Source organism: Dermacentor variabilis, chromosome 6 (genome assembly GCF_050947875.1).
Source record: "Dermacentor variabilis isolate Ectoservices chromosome 6, ASM5094787v1, whole genome shotgun sequence".
Classification (NCBI taxonomy): Eukaryota; Metazoa; Arthropoda; class Arachnida; order Ixodida; family Ixodidae; genus Dermacentor; species Dermacentor variabilis.
Window position 1 is genome coordinate 126,013,357 of NC_134573.1, and position 22,932 is coordinate 126,036,288.

General features: G+C 44.4%; 1 protein-coding gene and 1 long non-coding RNA gene across 3 annotated transcripts in view; one reads left to right on the forward strand and one right to left on the reverse strand.

Moving 5' to 3' along the window:
• Positions 1 to 333: 333 nt before the first annotated feature.
• The window catches only part of LOC142584359 (uncharacterized), a 38,684-nt gene continuing 16,085 nt past the window's right edge, over positions 334 to 22,932 (reverse strand). For both annotated transcript variants that reach the window (XM_075694514.1, XM_075694512.1), the window contains exons 2-4: positions 4,947 to 4,990; positions 1,421 to 2,470; positions 334 to 570 (exon numbers count right to left, since the gene is read on the reverse strand). In XM_075694514.1, the coding sequence (XP_075550629.1) occupies positions 436 to 570; positions 1,421 to 2,461 (1,176 nt within the window). In that variant the 5' untranslated portion in view covers positions 2,462 to 2,470; positions 4,947 to 4,990 and the 3' untranslated portion in view covers positions 334 to 435. The remainder of the gene's footprint in view (positions 571 to 1,420; positions 2,471 to 4,946; positions 4,991 to 22,932) is intronic.
• On the forward strand, positions 15,599 to 20,934 carry LOC142585169 (uncharacterized). The gene is made up of 3 exons (XR_012829049.1): positions 15,599 to 15,974; positions 16,731 to 16,844; positions 19,220 to 20,934. It is a non-coding gene; the product is annotated as an uncharacterized LOC142585169 (long non-coding RNA).

Genomic DNA, 22,932 nt, shown 5'->3' on the forward strand with positions numbered 1-22,932 from the left:
CATTTGGCGACTATGTACGCACAAAAAATGTCGAATTAAAGCAGTGTCTGTTCCAATCGTGTCCGACATTATCCAGTCAATCGTTACATTTCAAGACAGAACACTAGCCATCTTTGAAAACACGAGAAAGTACTTCGAAATCCACGACGCCACACCTACTTACCAACGCCTATAGGTTTCAGCGCGAAAGTTGGCCTCCCTCCCTCTGTTAAATTATCGAAAGTACAGTTCGAAACACAGTTCAACACTCTAAACTGATTCAGCGTTGCTCTTTAGTGCATGTGTACGTGTCCACTGGGGTAAGTCGAAGGACGGTCAAACACACACACGAAGTGAATAATAAAAAAGAAAAGAGGAATGATTTATTGCTCTGGCTGTACATTAGGTGCAAAGGACGGGAGGGTGGGATGGGTGGGATGTATCACAGGAACACAGCTAGCTGCTCATGAGCATGCGCAAAACGGTGTTGGCTGCCCGAATGGTCGCCATTGGGCTCAGGTCATCGTCGTCTTCTTCGTCCGGCGCGTAGTTGACGCCGAGGCGCTCCATAGTCGTAATTCGCCGGGTTGCCTGCGCAGGAAACGAATAGGAGTAAGGTAGCGGCCAAGCTAGAATGGTCATATCTCATGAGAATTGCGGCTAGTGAAGCCATTGCAGGCATAACTAACTGACGTGTATACCGCAACAGACGGTTGTCATTATCTCCCCGCGAAGCCAGAAGACAAGGCTAGCAGCGTATGTTGAAATAACGGTTAACGCTAAACACTTTGAACAATTGGTGAGTCATGGAGCCAAAGTGGACACGACAGCAGTCGCAAATTGGCGCTCTATAGATTACTTGTAGAATCGCACCAAGTTTCAACGACCGGCCTGTTTTAAGTAAGGGGTTAAAAGAAATATTAAAAGACAGAAGATGAAATGCAGTCTCCGAGGAAGTGCCTTGCTCAACTAACCTTCCGAGAATGACTGGAGATGCTCATCAAAGATAGCTTTTCCATTCGCACCACTCATCATTGCCACGGCCTTACAACGCGCCCGCATTTCGATCAACACCATGGTACGCCTATCCTGCAGAAGCTTATTTTATAATGTCGTGATATTTTACCGTTATCATAAGGGGAATAGATTTCTTCCTTATCTAAGCAAGGCCACATAGCTCAATTATGCAATTTAGTCATTGGTTCGCGTATCTTCGCACTCTCAATCACACTGTTTATGGCCACCATGAACGCACGAGCTTACCATAGCCACTATTCTTCTTTTCCTGTCCGCGTAAGCAGCATCAGTAAACCAAAACTATCCATCCCAGTTTGCTTGTACTTACAGCTTTCATTGTCATATCAACGCTACCCGTACTAAAAATGCGCCAGAGGCAACAAAGCAAACGTGTGTCAATGCTGCCGACCAAGGTGAGACTCACTGCAGGTGGTGGCGTTGGAGGAGTCGGCTGAGGAGGTTGAGCGGGTTTCTCGCGCGGACTCTCACGCTGTGGTTCGGGTCGTTCGGCGAACAGTACCGCGACCGGCACCACGACCACCGGTCCAACCCGCGGCCTGGCCATATGACCGTACATCATCGCGGCGGGAGACGGCATCATGTGAGGACCGTGCATCATCGGAGCGCCGGGCATCATCTGGGGACCGTGCATCATAAACGGAGGACCGTGCATCATCGGTGGAGCGGGCATGAATGCGTGGAATGGCACCATCATGGAAGGACTGTGCATCATCTGGGGGCCGTGCGACATCGGCGGACCGCGCATCATCATCGGAGAGTCGGGGTGCATCATGTGGGGCGGGGGCATCATGGAGTGGCTACCGTGCATCATCGGATGATGGGGAGGCGGAGGGGGAGGAGGTCCGGAGAACAGAGCGGGACCGGGCAGGAACGCGGGCCGCATCATGGGTCCGAAATCCCCTCGGTTCATGGAAGGCGCGGGCATCACAGTGTTGACGATGTACGGCTCCTGCACGATGGCGAAGTGCACGCCCTGCCCGTTGTCGCGCGGCGGGCCGTTGGCTCGGTTGGCGGCGACAAGTGGAGCGTGGGTTCGGGGAGGGTGCGACGATGGCGGAGCGGGCATCTGGACCTGAGCGGGGGCGACTGGTGGGGCGGGAACCATGCCGTACGGGCTCATGCCGGGGTGAGGACCGGCGGGTGGCCCCTGCAGGAAGCCGGGCGGTGGGCCGGACATGGGAGGGCCCGCGCGGAACGGCGCAGGCACGGCGGGTCTCGGAGCATGCACCACGAGGAGCAGCAGCGGGGGCTTCTGGTCGGGTGGTGGCATGCGTTGCATCGGAGGCGGCAGAGGCTGCGGAGGCTGCTGCTGGCGCTGCCTCATTCTGGTGGCCGCTTTGTAGGCACCCAGCACCTGGCGGAGGTCCTCGGCCTTGGACGACTCGACGACCACGGTTTCGACGCGGCCGCCGGACGGCTTGGGCTCTTCCATGGGGAAGGCCATCACGTAGCCCTGCGGAAAGTGCATTCACGTAAATGTGCGCGCGCTCTTGATGTCGCAGGCCCTGCTGATCGATGTGAAAACAACGATGAAAGCGAAGGAGATCACAAGGCTGAAGGACCTGAAAGACCATTCCCTTCCCAGTGTACTTGCTCCCTGGTCTAGCAGTATTGTTGCTACAAAAAAGGAACACGCCATTTTGTCATCACTCTGGCATATTGTAAGCGTGGAGCAAGTATTCACCATCCGTTCATACCTCCTGTGTTTTCTTTTTCGCGGGCATTTTCTACATCAATATTTTCCGAAGTAGTCGTAATAAAAGAAAGTTCTTTCTTGGCTTGCCAAAGTAGAGTATAGCTTTGTTCTTCCTCATAACTGTACAAAATATTACATTACTTTCAGCATTTTCATTCGTGTTAAATACGATCTGTGACTCTCCTTCCCATACTTTCATCGCACGCAACTACAGAATGTCTCGAAGAGATATAAATTGGCGAGACGGTAAAGCTACATGCATTCCAGTGAGAAAAGGACAATATGCCCAGAATAAAAGAACTCTTCAGCTGCAATCGTATTATGTCTGCGTCTAAGCGGCAGCCTTATGAAACCACGTATCATATTCGGAGACAAATAAATGTAATTGTAATGTTCTGCACCATAAAAGAAAGTAGACATTTGAGATTCGTACATGACTAATATGAGCTTAGCCTGGGTCCTTAATTCTGAAAAAAACTGACGAAGGAGCCCCTTTATTCTCGGAGCGCTGTCGAAAAACTGAATATTCTAGTAGTCGAGCGAAGTGATCACAGATGCACCAGCATCTGTTATCTGCAAACCCAATCTCTCCCTCTATCATGGATGTTGACGTCTACAACAAGATACATTTCAAACAAAGAGTTTACTCCCATTACCTACTAATGTTCCGGTCACCAGCAATAGATCAGGTTTAGCAAAGGGGCAGAGCGAACCGGTTTATCAGCTGCGGGCCTAACCCTTTCCTAATATGGGCCACACTGGTGTCTCTATAGATTCATCGAGTTGCCACGAAAGTCATCTTGATTTCCGCCGAGAAACATTTTGACAGAGATCAAGGAACTCAAGCGATTCCTGTTTTCGAGCGCATTAAAGCGCACGACCGCAAGAAGAAAATGCAAGCGCACCAGGTGCTTGTGTTCGGTGCCGCGTGTGCAGGAACCATTCTAAAGCAATGTGATGATGCCTTAATGAAGCTCCCATTTATACGAAATTCATTAGGATGGCTTCACTGAATGATGCAGCGCTGGTCATATTGTTGATGATTAAGCCATAGAAACCTCGTACGTTTTCCAGGACATTCTTTCCCCCTCGGAAAGCGGCAACCTTTCTTCATACGGCTTCCAGTAGACTGAGGTGACCCCTGGTGACACGGGCGCGTACATTTAAGCACTCTCTATTGCGCATCACCCACAATGCGCCTTCGCAAAACGAAGAGGGCAGCGCAGTAACTGTGCAGTTGAAGCGCTGAAACCATGGGGCTGAATGCGGTCACGCACAAATTGCGCCAGGCAGTCCGCGCATCTGGCCGGAGGCGCAGTAGCTTAATGGACGTATGCACCGATGTTGCATCACGGCACGCGACGTATACAGAAACGAAACGAGCCACTGAAAGCGAAGTGGTGCAATCGCTTCGGCCGCGAAGAAAGCACGACGCGGCATCTCGTCTCGCGATCGGGCCGTGCCATCCCCACGTACAAAGGAACCTGTTCCACCACGTTACAGGTCATGGAGATCCCGTCGCCAGACACTCTGTTCTGAGCTTTATTTTGCCACGTTCCCTTTTACTCGGACGTAGCCTTATGACTACGACTCTTTCGCCAGCTGTTCACTCTGCAACCTCCTTAGCCGCAGTATAGTGTAAGGTGAATTATTCCTCATTTTATTTTCCTATTTCTATGGCTCGACGTACGCCCTTGAAGTAATTTTGTTGTTGTTGTTGTTTTTGTTTCAGGTAACGCTGCTAAATTCTTTTCGCCCGCTATATTATCCCTTGAGTTTCATTGATTATAAGCTTGCTTGTTTTCTTTCTCTCTCTTCTTCTTTACATTATATCTCACTTTAAGCCCTTCGCTAGAACGGGCCTCTTCTCCTTCTTCATTTTGTGTACCTTTCATCTTCTCTTACTTTGAGAAGGTCAATACCGCCAAGTCAAAAAAGCACATCGTCCTGGCATTGGCACCGTCTGTTGATGCGCATGCGCGGCGCCTTGTTATTATACAGACCTTCTTATATGAGGAGTGTTTAACAGCGAAAGCAGACACTTCATTCGCTAATGCAAATGAGTTTAGCTTGCTCGATTTTTATATACACAACGATGAAGGCTCTTCGGGTTTGCTTCTCGCGTTTGGATACTTCCTTCAAAGGTAACCGTTTGGTATTGCTCACGCGTTCATAAATTTCCGCGCACTTCAGCATGTCTTTACAGGTATAGAAAGTGTTGAAGTGAACTCACCAGTCCTTCCTTGTCTTTCTCATCCTCTGCCCAGGCGGTAGCACCTGAAACGAGTCCAAAATTTTCCCATCCATTGTAATGAGGCCTCAGCTACGAATTTCTGTATGCTGACCAGTCCGAAGTTGTGGGCTGGAGTTTCGGTAGTATCGTTATCGAGTCCTTTAAACGCGGGCACTGATGCGACGATGACACCTCGAGGTAGCACTGGTTATTATAAGGTTTCCTACAAAAATTAAGAGAGAATACTCTGGCTGTCTGATCTCACAGCTATCACGGGAATGATAAGAAGTACATGCGTTTGTTTAATCTTCGTGACTGTGGCTTCAGACCTTCTTTTTTTTTTTTTTTTGTTCTGGCGTTATTAGAGTTACGCTTTATCTTACTGAATTTCCAAGCAATCCTTTCTTTTTTCTAAAGGAAATACCGCAATATATATTTCTGCGTACACCCACAATGATTACAAGTCTTAGCGACTCAAAACACGGTATTTTTCTCAAAATGATGGGCATGCAACGTCACATATTCAGTTGAAGCTAAAGGACAAAGTTTCGTCATATCCACGCGCTACCAAACACGCACGCTGGCTTGAGTCATCGTATTTGCAGCCCCCGTATATAGACACTAGCATCAGAGCTCCCTCTGGTGATGTTTTGTAGGAAACTCCATGCCGGCTACAACTCGCACCCTAATAAGCGCTACAGCGCAAGTTATATCACCGTGAACTGAGACGCGAGCACGATGACGTGAACCAGAACAAGACTTGTGCCTGGCTGCTTATAACAGATGCTGTATCACTGTCTAGATTCGATCGACGGACATGCTACCGAATGTCAGCGTAGGAGTATCAATCACGTCGGTATTCCAATATTACGAACACGCACTTGGCTTCGTTCGTGTCAGAGCATAAATCACGCCGATATCCGAGGATCACGCACACTGCGCAAGAAGAAAGTGTAATTAAAAGAGAACAGACCAAAAAATGTATAGTGTATTTGACGACGTTTCGGTTTCCGCACCTTATCCACAATTTCGAGTCGCATGTTGAAGGCGTTGCGTCAGGAAATCGATAGTGCGATGCCTTTCCTGATCGACGTTTCTTTCCGCGTTTCTGCTCAACATTTATCTTCCCTCCAGACAGGTGCCTTCACTTCATTGTGTTGTCGTCTTCATTTTTTTTTTTTTCGTCTGTCACAATCACTGGAGAACACAGATACGTAACGACACATTCTTGTCAGTCTCCGACTTTCTCGCGTCTTTATTTGTGCCGGCAGTGAATATGAACAAAGAGACATCAGAAAAAAAATATGCGTTCAGTAATAAGCAGTTGCAGCGACGAATTTAAGTCCATGAACATTGTGGATAACAGAAACGTCCTGTACGCCGAGGCGGAACAAGTAATAAAATATAATGTGGCTAGCATAGTGCGTCCAGTAACAACAGAGAATTATAGGAGCATGGTAGGAACTTACAACTACTGTAATGATTCGCTTGAGACGGGTGGCGTCCGTAAAACATCCTTACGTTGCAGATATACTGGCCTTATTCTTAAGCTGGGAGCGGCAGCGACCATGGTTCAGAGGTATGCTTTGGTACGCTGGATAACCACGTTTTTCAGATGATGGCGCAGCTCGAGCCCCGTTCACTGTGGTTATACGTATTCAACCACATTTGACTCAAAATCATTGTCGACAAAAAATATTTTAAAAATTGTGTTTCAGGTGGCTTTGTTCTGGTTTTACGCCGCGAACAAAGTAGTGAGCATCGACCATGGTCTCTTGTGCTGGTGTTCTTTTTTTTTTTCTGCATCACACTTATAAATTCCATCAGCTGCTGTGCAACTACATTTTAAAGCAACATTTCTATTCGTGCTTAATTTATACAAAGGTACCGGTTATTTCGTTCTACAGTTATGAAATTTATACTCTATGCAGCGAAATGTGAGAACCACTGTCATAATATTCGTACATTGTTTAAGTGAATTCAAATTTAATGAAAGCATTTATACTTTCTTTAAAAAAAGACGGGGGAATCACTTAGAACGACAGAAAGCTGAGCTAGTTGGTAAGGATTCATTATGCAAAAATGAAGTGAGGCGTTCGTGTTGTCCACTTCTCTACTCTTTCCAGGCCGCCATCCGGATCAAGAGATCGGAGTCAACAGGCTGCATCGAAACCCGGGGAAGGAAGCAACGGATACACGTGGGCCGACAAAGTCAAGGGAACAGCCATAGCGGACAAGACGCCTCCTCACCGGGACATCAATAAGACAAGACTTATCTGGGCCGACGACGCGCGTACCGATCCGGTAAGTGCCATGCTTTGTGACCCACCCCCAGAGCAAAGTAAGGATCGTGAAATAGAAAGACTCAAGAAAGAGAATGCAGAACTAAAGGAAATGAATCAGAACATGATTAGAGCACAAGCAGTTACACTTAGGCAATTACAAACAGAGTCTTATTATTCACCTGCACAAATAAAGGAATGGTATGACATTGCAGACATGAATATTATATGCAAAGCATGCAAAAAGGAGATATGCACGCTTGAACATATGCTCTGGGAGTGTGGGTCGCTCGGCCCTGGCATTTCCCGGAATCGGTTTTTAGGAATGATAAGATCTCCAGATCATATCCCTCAAGTCCTGGCTGTCCAGTACGCCCGTGATAGGGCTAGGAGGCTTGACCTCCCGGTCCCAACATGGGACTAGCCAGGCGGGTGGCAACACCTTGTACAGGACAAGAATAAAGTTTTTTCCTCCTCCTCCTCCTCCTCCTACTCTTGAGTCTTGTCTGCACGCCTGACTTCCTTTTTGCATAATGAATCACTTAAAAGGCACTTTGACAAGCAGCTTGGTGAGGCGTCTGTCTCTATATATTAGCAACAACAAGAGGCCTATCAAGAAATCAATGCGCATGCACATACGAGGTCAATCACCTAACTTTTTTCATTCAAATCTTGAAATTGGATTCTGGGGTTCTTACGTACCAAAACCACGATTTCATTTGAAAACCACGAACCGTGACATAAAGGACGCCAGTAGTATGTAGCATCTATCCATTATTTAAGCATGCGTAATATTCGTCAGAGGCTTTCACGAACATGATTATTCAAATTTTTATTTAAGTGATGGACAGGGTCGCCAACATTTAGGGGAATTAAGCAAGCTAACTCATTATGGTATGCTCGCCTAAATTTGTCGTTGAACCCAGCAGATTAATGTCTTATTAACAGATATGCGCATTACTCTTTGTATGAGGCACACTATTTTTGCCCGCGAAGTATAGAAAAAAATGCTGAAGTTATTATTTTTTTTAGACGCTTGAATATTATTGGGGCTTTCCCCTAAAAGTGAAGCGACACTGTACATTGTATACCGGATAGTCGCATTCATTTAGAAATGAAGGTGCTAACCAAACGACTAGGGATATTCTTTATGTGCGGCGAGGGATGCGGCACGCGCATTAGCTCAATACAAGGAGCCGACCGCCGCAGCCCAAATCAGCCTTGAAAGGCGGTAACCCCCATTGTCGATAGCCATTCGCCACCTGACATGTTCCCCCCGAAAATCGGCACAAACAACACACTCCTGACCCACTGTTCGAAATACACTGAGTGCCACATGGACGTTTTTTTTTTTTTTACAACGCAAACCGTCGCCAGTCGCCTCACGCCCATGAATCCCTAACACAGCGCAGCCGATTTTAAATGCCCCGTTTGCTTGTATTTTCCGCGCCCAGGCCGTTCCTTTAACGCTCCGCATTCGACCGCTCCGCTCTCGCTCGCCGGCCCACCGCCGCTTTCGGGTTTGTTTGCTTGTTTGTTTTTTTGTTTCTTTCCTCCTCCGATACGGATCATTCGTCGCAAACTAGTAAAACGGGACACGCCGAGGAACGCGAGCGTTCGTACCGTCGGCTCGGACGGGTCGGGAAAAGTACCGCGCGGCCGGCGTCGTCGCCGCCGCCGCCGTACTTTCGGCCGCCGTCTCCTCTCGGCCGCGTAGCGAAACGTCCCGCGCCATTGAGAACGGGGCCGGCGACCTTATTTTTTTTTTTCGCTCAGCGCACCCAAACGCCGCCGCATGCACGACGAAAGACTGCGGCGGAGACGTCAGGGCGGCCGCGCATCTTCGCCGGCCGGCCAGCCGGATCGGGCCGAGGCCGCGGAGGCGCTCTCGCCGAAGCGGTTTCGAGAAAAGTGCACCAATCATCCGGCGACGCGCCGCGGAACCATCATGGCCGCCGGCTGCTCCTGGAGCGAAGTGAAAGCGCCGCTGACGTGGCCGTGCGCGCTTTTCCTTCTGCGGGACCGTGCACCCTAGGACCACGCAGGGGGGGGGGGGGGGGGGGGGGTCCCGAACGCCGTCGAAATTCCGCCACGTTGTCGAATTCGTCGTCCTTGTCCAACTCGGTGATTAGCATCGCAGGATCTAAATTTAGACGGAGGATGCCGCTGCCTGGCGTATAGGAGGTTCCACAGACAGGCACTTGCGCGAACCTACGCATGTTTGCATCGCATGCACCCCACAGCCTACAGGGACGAGTGCCCGTGGTGCGGGGCCACGCCAACCCTGTACCACATTACGTGGGAGTGCACGCTACACAACATAGAACGCCACGCGGGAGCAGTCGGAGGCACTGCTGTCCAGCTCGGCCCTCGTCGACAACCAGCTCGAGTTGATCCAGAGAGCTGAGAAGATGGCAGGAGCCAGCGGAGCCCTGGACTAGGGGTCCCGACCATTAGCGATTCTTCTGATTATTCTTTTAATAAAGTTTATCTATCTATCTATCTATCTATCTATCTATCTATCTATCTATCTATCTATCTATCTATCTATCTATCTATCTATCTATCTATCTATCTATCTATCTATCTATCTAATAGAAACGTTTAAACGGCCTCCCTGGTTTGCTCGAAGAACGCCGACATGTCGGGATTTGGGGTGGATTCAAGGTGCTATCCTTGGACTTTGTCAGATTCCGCCATGCATTGTAATCTCACGTGATGGCGGCATTTTTAACCCGTCAGAGAGGCCCAGAGGGCTGCTGTGGCATTCTGATTGGCTCAAGAAGCTGACTTTAAAAAAGATAGCGATATGGTAGAATTTGACAACTTCCTGACCAACACCGCAGTAACTCGCCCCCCCCCCCTTACTCCTATCGTCGTCGTCGTCGTCTCTGTTGTTGCCGCTGCCGCTATTGACGTGAAGCAAAAATGTGGCTCATATCCACTATGGGAGATTTGCTAAAAATGACGTCTGTTATGTCTATAGTTAATATCAGAAATAAATTTTTAAGACTGTTATAGACCGAATGCTGTTGAAAGGCGCAATCCCGTGTTAAAATTAGTGTCCACCGTCGCAGAGATTGGCCTTCATTCTTCTTCAGAAATTAAGATAGGAACGCTATCTTAAATATCGCTTATGAAAATGACTGGCATACGCGCTATTATATGTTAAGCGTTTAATACTCATTTTGTCGGCCACCAGTTTTAGAGAAATGTTGTGTTTGAGACGTACTACTGCTTCATCAGTGACGAGGAAAAAAGAATGAACGCGTAGTACATTTCAAGTGCCACCAGAGGACGCAGCGATCTCTAATGAAAAGTGAAGGCAATGAGCCGCATTGTGACAAATGTAGCTATGCGCTTTCTATGTGTTTAGGCGGAACAAAAAACACGTTTTTGTCTGAACAAACTGGATAAATGCACTCTTTGTTCACATACGTGAAGGAGCTCATTTGAATAGGCACCAGCGTGCCATTTAGCAATGCAATGATTTCGGGAGGTTCTTAAAGCACGATTTGTTCATATATAAGCACTTACCATAAAAGGTATTGCTTCACTATGATTTGGTTGGGGCATGGTAACTTTTATTTAAAGGTGCACATTTTCACGTTTCCGTCGGTTAGCAGAGCTCTTTATCTTGAATAACTGAAGGAGCCGAGCAGGGTTGGCTGTTTCGGCTATCGTTCGGTAGGCCTGAAGGTTGTACCGATTTTATCAAAACTACATCAGTTTGAATTAAAATTCACCGCCGGTCACCCTGTTAAACATACTGTAACGTGACTCATGCCACGGCGATTACATTGTGCTGGCTTCTGCAACTCTTACTCAAGATTAGTCAGCTTTAGGCGTCGCTTTGCTTTAGACGTCGCATTAGCACTATATGCGGCAAATTACTCTAGTTTAACACATTACTATTATTTAGAGCAGACAGTGGCGTTTACCTATGAAAACGTGAGAACGTGTATATTTTGTAAGAGTTATAAAGGTAACAGTTATAAAATTTACAAATGTTTTAGCAAAGTTTCCGTGCATATAGTGCGTAGAGGGTTGAACAGCACACAGAAAATGGCTCTGCAAGGGGCCGCCATTTTGTAACGACTTCCTTAATCGTCCTCTTTGGAAGAGATTTGGATATAACGACAAACCAATTTGAAACGTGCGTCTTGTGAAGCGGTGACTCATTTATTGCCCATTCGTTAATGGAAGAAGCATGTCGGCGTAAAAACCCCGAGTAAGAGCACCCTACTGCGCTGTCATCTCAATAAATCAGTAACACGACATACCAAACGAGTAAAACAGTGGCTAAGTAAACAGTAACGATATCTCAAAGCTCTACAGGTCTCTCTTGTGGACGATGGCTTGATCTTTTCTGAAGTGCAGTGCAAGTGTTCTACTGTCTCGTTCTCTCTCTCGATGCATTTGGCAAGATAGGCGTCTTTGGCGTGTTTGTGTATGCGTTTTTTTTTTCTTCCTTATTTTATGAGATATGAGACTTGCCTACACGCAGGAAATGGTTTCCAGCAGGAAACACAGACATGAACAGCGGGGAAGAACACACATGACGCATGCCGTGCTGTCCTGGTCAGTGTTTTCTGCAGGAAGCCTTTTCTTGCAATGTGCGACCAACGAACTCTGGCAAATACTTTTCCCAAGTTTGCTGACACATGTTTTTGTGCTCGTGTACACTTTTCACCGCACCCTTATGAAAATGGATTTAGAGTTCCTTTAGAACTCCTAATGAGTTCCTATGGAGTCAAAAGGGACTCTATAGGAACTCGCGATCTATAGAGTCGTCTGCATAGAATCTCTATAAGAAGTCTATAGAAACCTTTCTATAGAAACAAGTCATTTCACACACAATAGATGTGCAATAGAGGGTGTATTGACGTCCTATGTACTGAATTCTATAAAGTAATTTTTATAGAATGTCTTTAAAACTTCTAACGCGACCTGTCTATAGAATGGCTCTCCATTCGTTCTCTATAAATGTTCTATAGAGAGTGTATTGATATCATATGTACTAAATTCTATAAAATAATGTCTATAGAAAGTTTTTAACACTTCTAATGCGGCTTTTCTATAGACTGACTCTCCATTCACGCTCTATAAGCAGTCTATAGAGGGTTTATTGTCATCATATGTACAATATTCTATAAAATAATGTCTATAGAAAGTTTTTAACACTTCTAATGCGGCTTGTCTATAGACTGACTCTCCATTCACCCTCCATAAATGTTCTATAGAGGTCGTATTGACATTTTATGTACCAAATTCTATAGAAAAATGTTTATTGAACGTTTTCAGAAATGTTCTATAGAGGTCGTATTAACATCTTATGTGCCAAATTCTACAGAAAAAATGTTTATAGAACCTTTTCAGAACTTCTAATGCGGCCTGTCTATAGAATGGCTCTACATCCCCCATAATAATTCTATAGAGGTCGTGTTGACATCTTATGCACCAAATTCTATAGAAAAATTTATAGAACGTTTTCGGAACTTCTAATGCGGCCTGTCTCTAGACTGGCTCTCCATTCCCGTTCTAAAAATGTGCCATCATATGGCATGTGTACTGAGTTCTATAAATGAACGTTTATAGGACATTAAAGAAGCTAAAGTGCGGCCTGTCTAAGAACGGCTCTATATTTTCACTCTATAAACAGTACCCAGTATCCAGTGCATCGCCGGATTATGGGTCCAGTGCCGCGCGCTGGATGCATGGGGCGCTGGGCAAGCGCGGCGTACTGGGAGGCGCTGGTTACTGGTGCGAAAAACAGCTCTAGCGCGTTAAATACGCGGTGCCTAGACACCGTATGTATTTTTTGAATAGAGAAAGCAACAGAGAGCGTTTTAGTGAAATGAAAAACGAAAAAAAGAACATGTAAAAACAGAAGTGCTCTAACCAGAATTCGATCGTCGCACCTGCAGATCCCCAGCCCGGATCACTACCGCTACGCCACGCCAGCATACGAACACAGGCGGATAATTTAGCATACCAAAATCGAGAAGCACTTTTAGTTTCACAGAGAGAAGTCTTGCACAGACGTGGTAGATGCGTTATCGCCCAGCAACTAAAACTCACGCCTGTACCACAAAGAAAAATTTGCTTTCCGTATTCAGTAGTGTGCTCGGAAGTGCCATAACATCGACTTTCACTTGCGATTGGTATTTTAACTTCGAAAAAAGTCCTAAATGAACCACCGACCCGGGACGCTGCATGAATGGACTGTTACTGCCGATTTCGATAGCCGTTTCTTGTTCTTCACGCGAGGGGTATGCTATGTTTTCTTAGTTCAGTGATGTCTTTCAGTCTACACGTCTGTCTAGTCATATATATTTGTCAGAGAAGCGCAGGCTAGTGCTGGGAGCCTTCGGCGACAGCACATATACCTGCGTTTATGACGCGTCACATCGGCGCTCCTCACTTCTTGTGCTGGCACTGTAGACATGAAAAAATTGTTTATTTAAAAGCACAGATGCGAAATCTGAAATATGAAGTAATTTATCCTTGTTAGACTCCTTGATTCTTGAGGTTAGACGCGCCGATAGCGTGCAGACGGACTCGGCGGATACGCTATGCCTAAGCTTCGGTGGGGACTGATCTCGGCGCGGGTAGCTGGCGAAAGCTAAAATGTGTGCATTTGAGCCTCAGAACTCTTTTTAGTACAATAGGGAAAGTGGAAGCGCACGAATCGCCTCAGCCTTGTTATCGGTGCGATAATATCAAGCAGCGGTAGGCTTCGAACTCGGGGTCTGTTCGAGCGCGTCTGAACGACTTCTGGATTTCATGTCCACTCCACAACACTGCGACAATGGCGATAACTCCCAATCATATGTTACGTGCGAACTACTAAAAAAGCGGCGTCCTCTGCGTTTGCATGGTTTCGTTCAAGAATTTAGCTATCCGCCTTGTCAAAAGGCAAAATGCAAAAAAAAACGAAAGTGATTTTCATTGTCACATGTGCAGGAATAAACAAGGCAGCTCACGCACCTTTATTCCATGCTGCGACACGAAATAGTTCTATGACCCTAAGATATAGCGTTATTTAGGACAAGAGACTAGTATGAAGTGATGAAATTGTATAAAGCATTTAATATTCAGCAGCGCTCGTCCTTGCGTACTGGAGCCAGCGCGGCACAAACACAACCAGCGCAGTTTCCAATGCGACTGTCTCTTCCAGTGTGACCCAGCATTGCCCAGCTCTTATCCAGCGTTCTCACTGGTCTCGAGTGAGTTCCAGCGAGCGCCAGCGTACCCAGTGCGATCCAGTGCTTAAAAAAAAAAATAACAACGCGCTGATTTCACACTGGAAGGCACTGGAAGACGCTGGTTCTTGCAATCGGCATTTCCGAGGTTTTTTACTATGAAGTAAGAGCATCGTTAAAAAGACACTCATTGACGAAGGCAAACATCACACTAATCGAAATTAGGAAAACCAAAGAAATATAACGGAAGCGCGCATTGTGGTTTATATCGCATATGCAGGTAAATCACAAAGATGTATACCAAGAAACACTAAGCAAAACTGCGCCTTAGCAATCGCGTCATATCTATTTGCTGGCATGCAGTGACTGCAGCACTTGGGGCGGAAACACATCGAACGCCGCCGCACATTTCTGGCACACACCACTCAAATGCGACAAATGCACGCTGCAGAAACGATTTTTTTTTCAAGGAATCTTGAAAGTCACGGACCACATGAGCGCGATCCGCGCATGATAAGCACATCGCCACGAAAGCAAGATAGGGAACACATAAGCGTAACCTGTGCCTCACGGGTAAAATTAAAAATCATCGTATATAAATTATGTTGCTGTGCGACGGACACAAGCGCACGGAAACATCACACACTGCACATGTGTACCTCCGAGGTTGTGTGGACAATTTCTGGGCTACATTTAAACGACAGCAGGAAGTTACTTCAATGAGAAACGAAGTGAGGGCGCATGTAGTGCAGGTAACGGCTGCGCATAAAGTCAGTTAGGGTTTTAAGGCCAGTGACCGAGGTTGAAATCGTTAAAATCACACCCCAGCAATAGCTTACGCAGGGTAAATTGTCCGGATCTTGAAGGCCATGCTTTTTGCTGACTACATGTGGCATAAGCGATTCAAAAGCAAGAATACTGCATGTAATTTATTTCTGCCCTAAACTATAGCACACAATATGAGCATGTCAATGTTTCTTCTTGTCTAGTAACATATGTATGTAGTTCGGCCCAAAACGGCACAAAACCTGCTGTAGTGGGTATTATTGTAGGAATCACGGAGGCCACAACACCCGCACTATTATACAGGCGGCGCTGGCAGCGCCGGTATTTTCGTATTCAACGCGACATGTAGAATACGAAGATACGGCGTGTTGTGATTGCTCCGTCTTCAACGGTTGTTGTGCGAGCTGCATCGATGTGTTTGTTTGATCGTGTGTTATTAGGTTTGCTGTAATGAAATGAGACGTAGTTCGCGAGCACGAAAGTGCCAGAAGATGGCTTGAGTCTCGCTGTAAGCACGCCGTATGCGTGGCGCGCCAGCTAAATGTGGACCAACGATTTTCATGCCGTGGAGTGCGTTCCCTTTGTCTCCGCTGGTTGTCGTGGAAAGCTTGGTGGACGGCGCAAAGAAGTAATGCGTATTATTAGCGTACCTCAGCTCGTCCACTACCCAGCGGCTTGTTTGCTGCAAGTAACATCGCAGACGCATCACTGGAAACTTGGAGAGCGCCTTTCGACCTCGCCGTACTGTTGAAACGGTAAGCAATTGTGCTCGCCAACTACACGTGCGTTCATCCGTGTTGTGTGTGCTTCCCGTGTGTGTATAGAGTGCCTTACGAACGTAGCAAGTGGAACACCCACGTCAAAAGTGAACCCTGTGCTGATACTTGCTACGCGCTGGTTGTAAAAATTGTGTACGCAACTCTATTGCCACAGTGCGGAATTGATAATCCTGATAAGCGTTTGCTTCCGCTGAGAAAAGTTTCGGAAATCGTGTTCACCTTGTGCAGCTGTGCGTGAGCTCCCCCCTGTCTGCTAAAGTTGCATAGTAACGACCCGTCTACCTCTTCATCGATTCTTTCTTCAATGACGTTTCCTCACTTATAAATGCTTCGACGTTGTGCACAATCTCTGCTTACGAGGTTTTTGCCTAACGAACAGTTCTAGAGAAAAAATGTAAGCCAATCACAGCTTGCTACTAGTACAGCTTTATTTCCAAGACGATGTGTTGACATAACTGACTTAACTAAACATGACAGGGGAACGTTGCCTATACTAAGTAATGGAAAAAACATTAAGATTAGATTGTAATCTGCTGCTGCGGCGCGTCCAAAACTTTATTTGATGTAGAGGTCCCTATTGTCATGACATTCGATAATTTCAAGCATTTGCTCTCTTTCCACATTAGTGCAGACATTGTTTTCATGACCCTTTTAGGTGCTGATTGCATGTTTTCACGATATCACAGCTTTATTGTGCCACTGCTATAAGCTAACATAGACCTCATTTTGTAGTGGCGAGGCCGTGACCCACAACATAAACTACAAGATCGAGGAGCCCCCAGAAATGCAGACCCTGTGGATATATGGCTGCAGCAGCATGGCGTGTGATCTGGATGGTCATGTCAGGTGTGTATGAAATGTATGTGTTCCAAAAAGGGGGCTTGGTGTCATTCATGGTGAATTTTGTCAACACATTCCATACTGCAGCTTACTAAAGAGACTTGATATTTATGCAACCTTATTGAACTTGCTACCTATTTGTGTGCATAGCCATTATGCCCACATTATTGTGTTCTGTATAAAACTATACCTAACCTTTCCTGATGTTTAGTATTTCTTTTGCGTAAGTTGCTTACCTGCAAGTTAAATATAATTTTTGCTTTGTACGTAGTGTATTTATGACTTTTTATTGTGGTTTTATTCTTTGAAAACTATTTCCTATGCTATACCCCTTATTTGCATAATTTTTTTTCTGTTTGTGCTACAATCTCGTGCAGCTTTCTGTGCATGTAAGAATTCGAAGTGTAGTGGACTAAATATGTCACAGGTCTAAGCACGTAGTGTGCACACTTTTGTTTATCATTGATATCTTTACAGTTACTTCTCTGTTCCCTTAGTAACAGCCACTGCGAAATACACATTTGGTGAGCTTTAATTTCTTGAAAATTAATATGATGGTCAGTATTTCCTATGCTGCATTTACTTCAGTAGTACATAGGCACAGACTGATATGGATACCTTGTGACCTACACAGGATGCCTTTTTTGTTTGTTGCATTAAAAATGGCGGCTCACCCACATGTCTTACTATATATGTGGTATGCCTCATTGATTTCACTTGTCAATTTTTACAGTGGATGAAAACAGATGAATGATTGTAATCCAACATGAAGCCCCGTTGTGGAAATGTACGGCCAAGTTGGATGACCATACTGGTCTTTTGAATGAAATATGGTGGTCTCTTATACACATACGATACCGGCCAGTTTGCCCTATGTACACTTAACCACATGTGAAAGGGATACAGTACGCTGCCTGTGACACACACGCCAATTTTGGTGGTATCTTTCACCGAGCAAGCCTCCCTTGCCTGCTTGCCTTTCTCAATTCTCTTGCACACTGCTGTGCATATAGGCACCCCGACAAGAAAGGCTTGCTTAGATACCACTAAATTTGTCTTGTGTCTGTCAGAGGTAGTGTAGTCTATTCTTGTGATCATGTGTATATTTGGTCAAATGTACATGCAGCAGATTGGCCGGTGCCTCAACACGTGCCTAAGACAGCACCATAATTCACTCCCCGGATCAGTATGTTCGTCCCACTTGACCATGCACCGATGGGACTGGGGCTGCACGCCAGATTTAGACTGTTCATCTGTTTTGTTCAGCTGCGGCAACCAATTGACCAACAAATTCGCTGAGGAATGCCACATAAAAAGACTGGGTCACAATCTGTTTACTGAATTGTCTGCAACCTTCGTAGGAACAAATTTGTTTGTTGCAACTAGCTTTAGGCACGTTATTTCTTGTTAAATTTTCTGCTTGACCTACAGAGCAGTTATGCAATCAATTTTCAAAGAGACATGATTAGTATAATTTTTGTTTTCTGTTTTTCACATGCCATGTTGCAAGAAGGACCCTTTTTAATTAAAACTGAATTAACTTTTCAATTGCAATTGGGAAGTCTTATCATTGCGTTTAGGATGCATATCAGTGTACATACCTGTACTAGATTAGAAACTAATTGTTTCAATAACTGAAAAAGCACGAATATACTGTGTCCATTGTATCTGACAGTGACACTGCGACTGTGTTCCAAATACCACTAATTGGCAGTTATCCATCATAATTTGCAAAAACAACTTAAAACATTATTGTTCCCCATACAATGGATACTTACATGCATCATCATGATTGCTCAAGCTCCATGTGAGAAATTTATTATTGGCATATTAAGCATAGTACATACCAACTATGGCTAACAGCGGATGGAATATTAATTTTGTCTACCGTCAGCAATAGAAGCCAGTAGGTCATTCCCTTCTTTTCAAAAAATTTGTTTCCTATGCACAGTGTGACATCTGTATAGGACTCTTAGCTCATGGGTGTTCCTGCTTGCTTATCTTATAAATGGGGAATGTGTTGTCATTGCAAGATGAGATTAAGGTGTGACTAGGCTGTTGTCGTTTGGAGATGCTTTTTGTCATCAGCAATGATATTCTACTGCCAGGCACATTGGCCCAGTGCTGATGTCACAGTATCTTGGGAAAGTAAAGATATTGTCAAAAATGATTCTCAAAAGAACTGCCGCTGTTTGGCAGAGTGGTGGGGAGGTGGGGTGTTCTGCCACTTTTCTGTTATAATTTTTTTCTGAAATACTGAAATGAAACTTAGCATAATGCTACAACTATATAGATATTTGTGGCATGTTTGTGCCTGCTAATACATTATGGCTGAATGTTCATTACACCTTTTGAAAATTAATTTCAATTGTATTTTCCAGGCTCCAGCGTCGCCGTTACTAGACGGACCAAATGAGGCCAAAAACTAGCCTTTCCTCGCTCCTTTCCTGGGAAGTGAAATAGCAGGTGATCATGTAAGAATGAACTTGCAACATGTGAGCAGTAGCCAAAGCTCCATACAGGTCATGCTGGTGGTGGAATGATAAGACAAACCGCAATATTTATTTGTTTACTTATTCACTTAATATTTATTTATTCATATCTCGTGAATACTGTGCAGTTTTTCAGCAAGGAATCAGATAAAATAAAGAAATATTATTGCATCAAAGTAAACATGTTATTTCAAAAAGCATAATTCACGTAGCACAGTACCATGATAAAACATTTTCAGGCAACTAGTCTGCTTTTGATACGAATTCATGAAAACTGCAAATTTTGAAGAAACAGAGCAGTAAGGTTAACAAATCTTACTCATAACTAAAAAATTAGATAACATTTCTGTTGGACCTAATTCCATAATTTAATCTGGCAAATTAGAGATACCATATGCTGCTCTAATATACAATCACTAATTTATGAGTAGATGTGCGAAACTCTCAAACATTGCAACAATTTCATGTAAGCTGTAAATTCATATATAAAGTTTGTTGACTTTAGACATAGCAGATGGAGTCTGCAGAACTGTGATATCTCTTTCTGGCACAGAGACGGGGATTAGTAAGCTTCGTGGTGTTATTTTTCTTAAACCTGCCAAATAGTTCTTACTGCAACAAGTTGAATTCTCAAATGCCACAAACTTCAAATTAGTGCTGTGGTTGTCTCAAAAGTATTTTTGTATTTTGGATGTATTTGAGTAGGAAAATTTACAGAATTAACGAACTTGTGCTAGTTCTTTATTTTTTTACAGTTGCAAACTAAGTCCTTTTCCTTCAAGTTTTGCTATTTGCAGCAAATTTTAATAAATATTGATGGTTTTAATGTAAAACTATGATTTAAACATTTTTAAATGTATCAAACCTCATCAAATTTGATTCCATAGTTGCCCAGAAAAGCTATTTTACTGTTTATGTGCATTACATAGGAGCTCCTGAGCTAAATCTCTTTTTTAGTCATTGCGTGTGTCGGTCTGGTTTGTATTTCTCACCCTAATTAGAATATTGGCTCTGATCTCAAAATTGTTTCCCTTACAACGAAATACAAGCTTTTAAACTTTGTACGATATATGCTGTACTGCTCTATGAAAACCACTGTTTGCCACATTTTTGCAGGGCCTGCCAGTGCTAATTTTACACATAAACATAGACTAATATGCTGTGTGGTTTCGGTATATGGTGTACTTATCTGTGAAAGCCATTATTTGCCACATTTTCGCAGCCACTGCCAGTGTTATTTTTGCACTTAAACAAACTAAAATGCTGTGTCGTTTCGTCAGGCTGACACAACATTGCAGTGCACATTCATATCAGTCTATTTTCAGGCTTTAGTATCCAACCGTTCAATGTGCACTGCTGGAACAGGCACTCCTTTTGCAGTTTTAATGGTATGGTTTCTTGTCCTAGTCAAGCTTGTTATTGCCAGGTGTCAACTGTAATCAAGTCTGCCACTGATTCTTTTACCTCATGTTTGGCGTGTTTGCACCACCAGCTTGACCTGAGAAGCATGTTGGCAGCTACAGTTTGTGTGTTGCAAGTTCTAGTCTGAAGCATGTATGTCACATATATGAAGTATGTATCTAGTCTGAAGCGCAATAAACATTTCAAACTGAATACGTTGTGGTTGTAGCACCAATTATTTTGCCACTGCATTTACTGTAGTCCTTATTGCCTACAGTAGAACTTTGGTAAATTGCAAGTTCTTTACACATATCGGCCTAGCTTTTATAGGCATTTGCTTGTAGGTACTCGAAAGCAACTGCATAGAAATATTCTATAGAATTTTGTCTTTAGCATCTCTAAAGCAACTCGATAGAAATATTCTATAGAAATTTGCCTTTAGCATCTCTAAAGCAACTCGATAGAAATATTCTATAGAAATTTGCCTTTAGCATCTCTAAAAAAACTCTATAGAAATATTCTATAGAAATTTGTCTTTAGCATCTCTAAAGAAACTCGATAGAAATATTCTATAGAAATTTGTCTTTAGCATCTCTAAAGAAACTCGATAGAAATATTCTATAGAAATTTGTCTTTAGCATCTTTAAAGCAACTCGATAGAAATGTTCTATAGAAATGCGTCTTTAGAGTTCCTATAAGAATGCGGTGGCCAAATAACTTTTGAAACTCTATAGGAAAATTCTATAGGCAATCAAAATAAACACAATAGAGTTCTATAGAGAACATTCAAAAGACTTTCTAAAAAAACACATTAAAAATTTTTGTAAGGGCATGCGCAGAACATTATCTATATTTACATTTTGAGTCGTGTTTGAGTGTTTGCATTTTATATATTAGCGCATGCATAATTTTTCTCACTATTTTTCTTCATTTCGGCTTTTATTGCTCTATACAGACTAGTTTAGGTAGTGTCGCCTTGCCACCTAATCCACAAAGAGGTATCCGTCTTTCTTATGTCGTTATCCTATCCTGGCTAGAAATTTCAAATTTGCGGCTGTTTAGTGACCCTGACTTTCCGTTATTTGCGGCTAATAAACAACAAGAATATACTGGATGAAAACACGGGACAAAAACTCAAAGCTTCGCGACATGCAACAATGCCGCCCTCTGGCGATCGATAGGGTCGCCTCCTTGTGTCACTTTATTTCGTCTGGATTTCTGCTGCGAAGACAAAAAGGCACGATGCTCCCGGAGGGATGAGTCAGCAAATCGTTTATTAAGAGGATGGCACTTCGGCCTGATTCGATCAAAGGGGAGACGGAAGCGCAAGTTCAAGCCTAATGGGGAACCCCACCGTTAGCGGACTGACAGCGCTGGTAAGCCCTGCGTCATCAGCTATTACTCGTCACTCAGTCGAGGCTTCCAAGCAGCGGGGAAGTAACGGTGCCGTGATAACGGACCGCTGCGCTTCGTCGTCTGTTCTATCACATCGCGTTCTGGAGAAAAGTATGGCAGCGGTCGTTGCCTGCAAGAGAGGTTGACTGTTGAACAGAATGTTCGGAAACAGCAAACATCCAGCATCTCTCTCTCTCTCTCTCTCTCTCTCTCTCTCTCTCTCTCTCTCTCTCTCTCTTTAATTCTGGGATTTTACGTGCCAAAACGACGACAAGATTGAAGCACACTGCCGCTGGGGAACGCGGATTAATTTTGACTAAGTGAGGCTTCTTTAACGTGCACCCAATGTACGGTTCACGGGCGATTGATTCTGTTTGATATGATTCTGTGGTTCCTGACAGAATACTTGTGCCGCAGTTTCGAAACGCGCACAGTATTTGTAACACTGGCAAAGCTATTCTTTGTCGGCGTACGCCTTTTAACTTACGTCGGCCGCGTACAATACTTGTACAAGAACTACAAGAGAGACTCGTACATAAAATTTTTTTACAAAGAATTTTTGTGAGTTAAGTACTTGTGGCCGGTTGCTGTTTCAGCCTCTGAATATAAGTACTGTAAAAATAAATGTGCATGAACCTTTCCGCTGAAGCCCACCCTGTTTCTTGAGCGTGATATTACGAGCAGCTTTACGACAAAAAAAAAACAAGAAAAAAGTGAGTAACAGCCTTGAAATCGAGTGGTACTTGGCCCAATATTTGATCACGGTTGTTTGCTTCTGTTTGCTCGTATTTACGAACAATATGAAT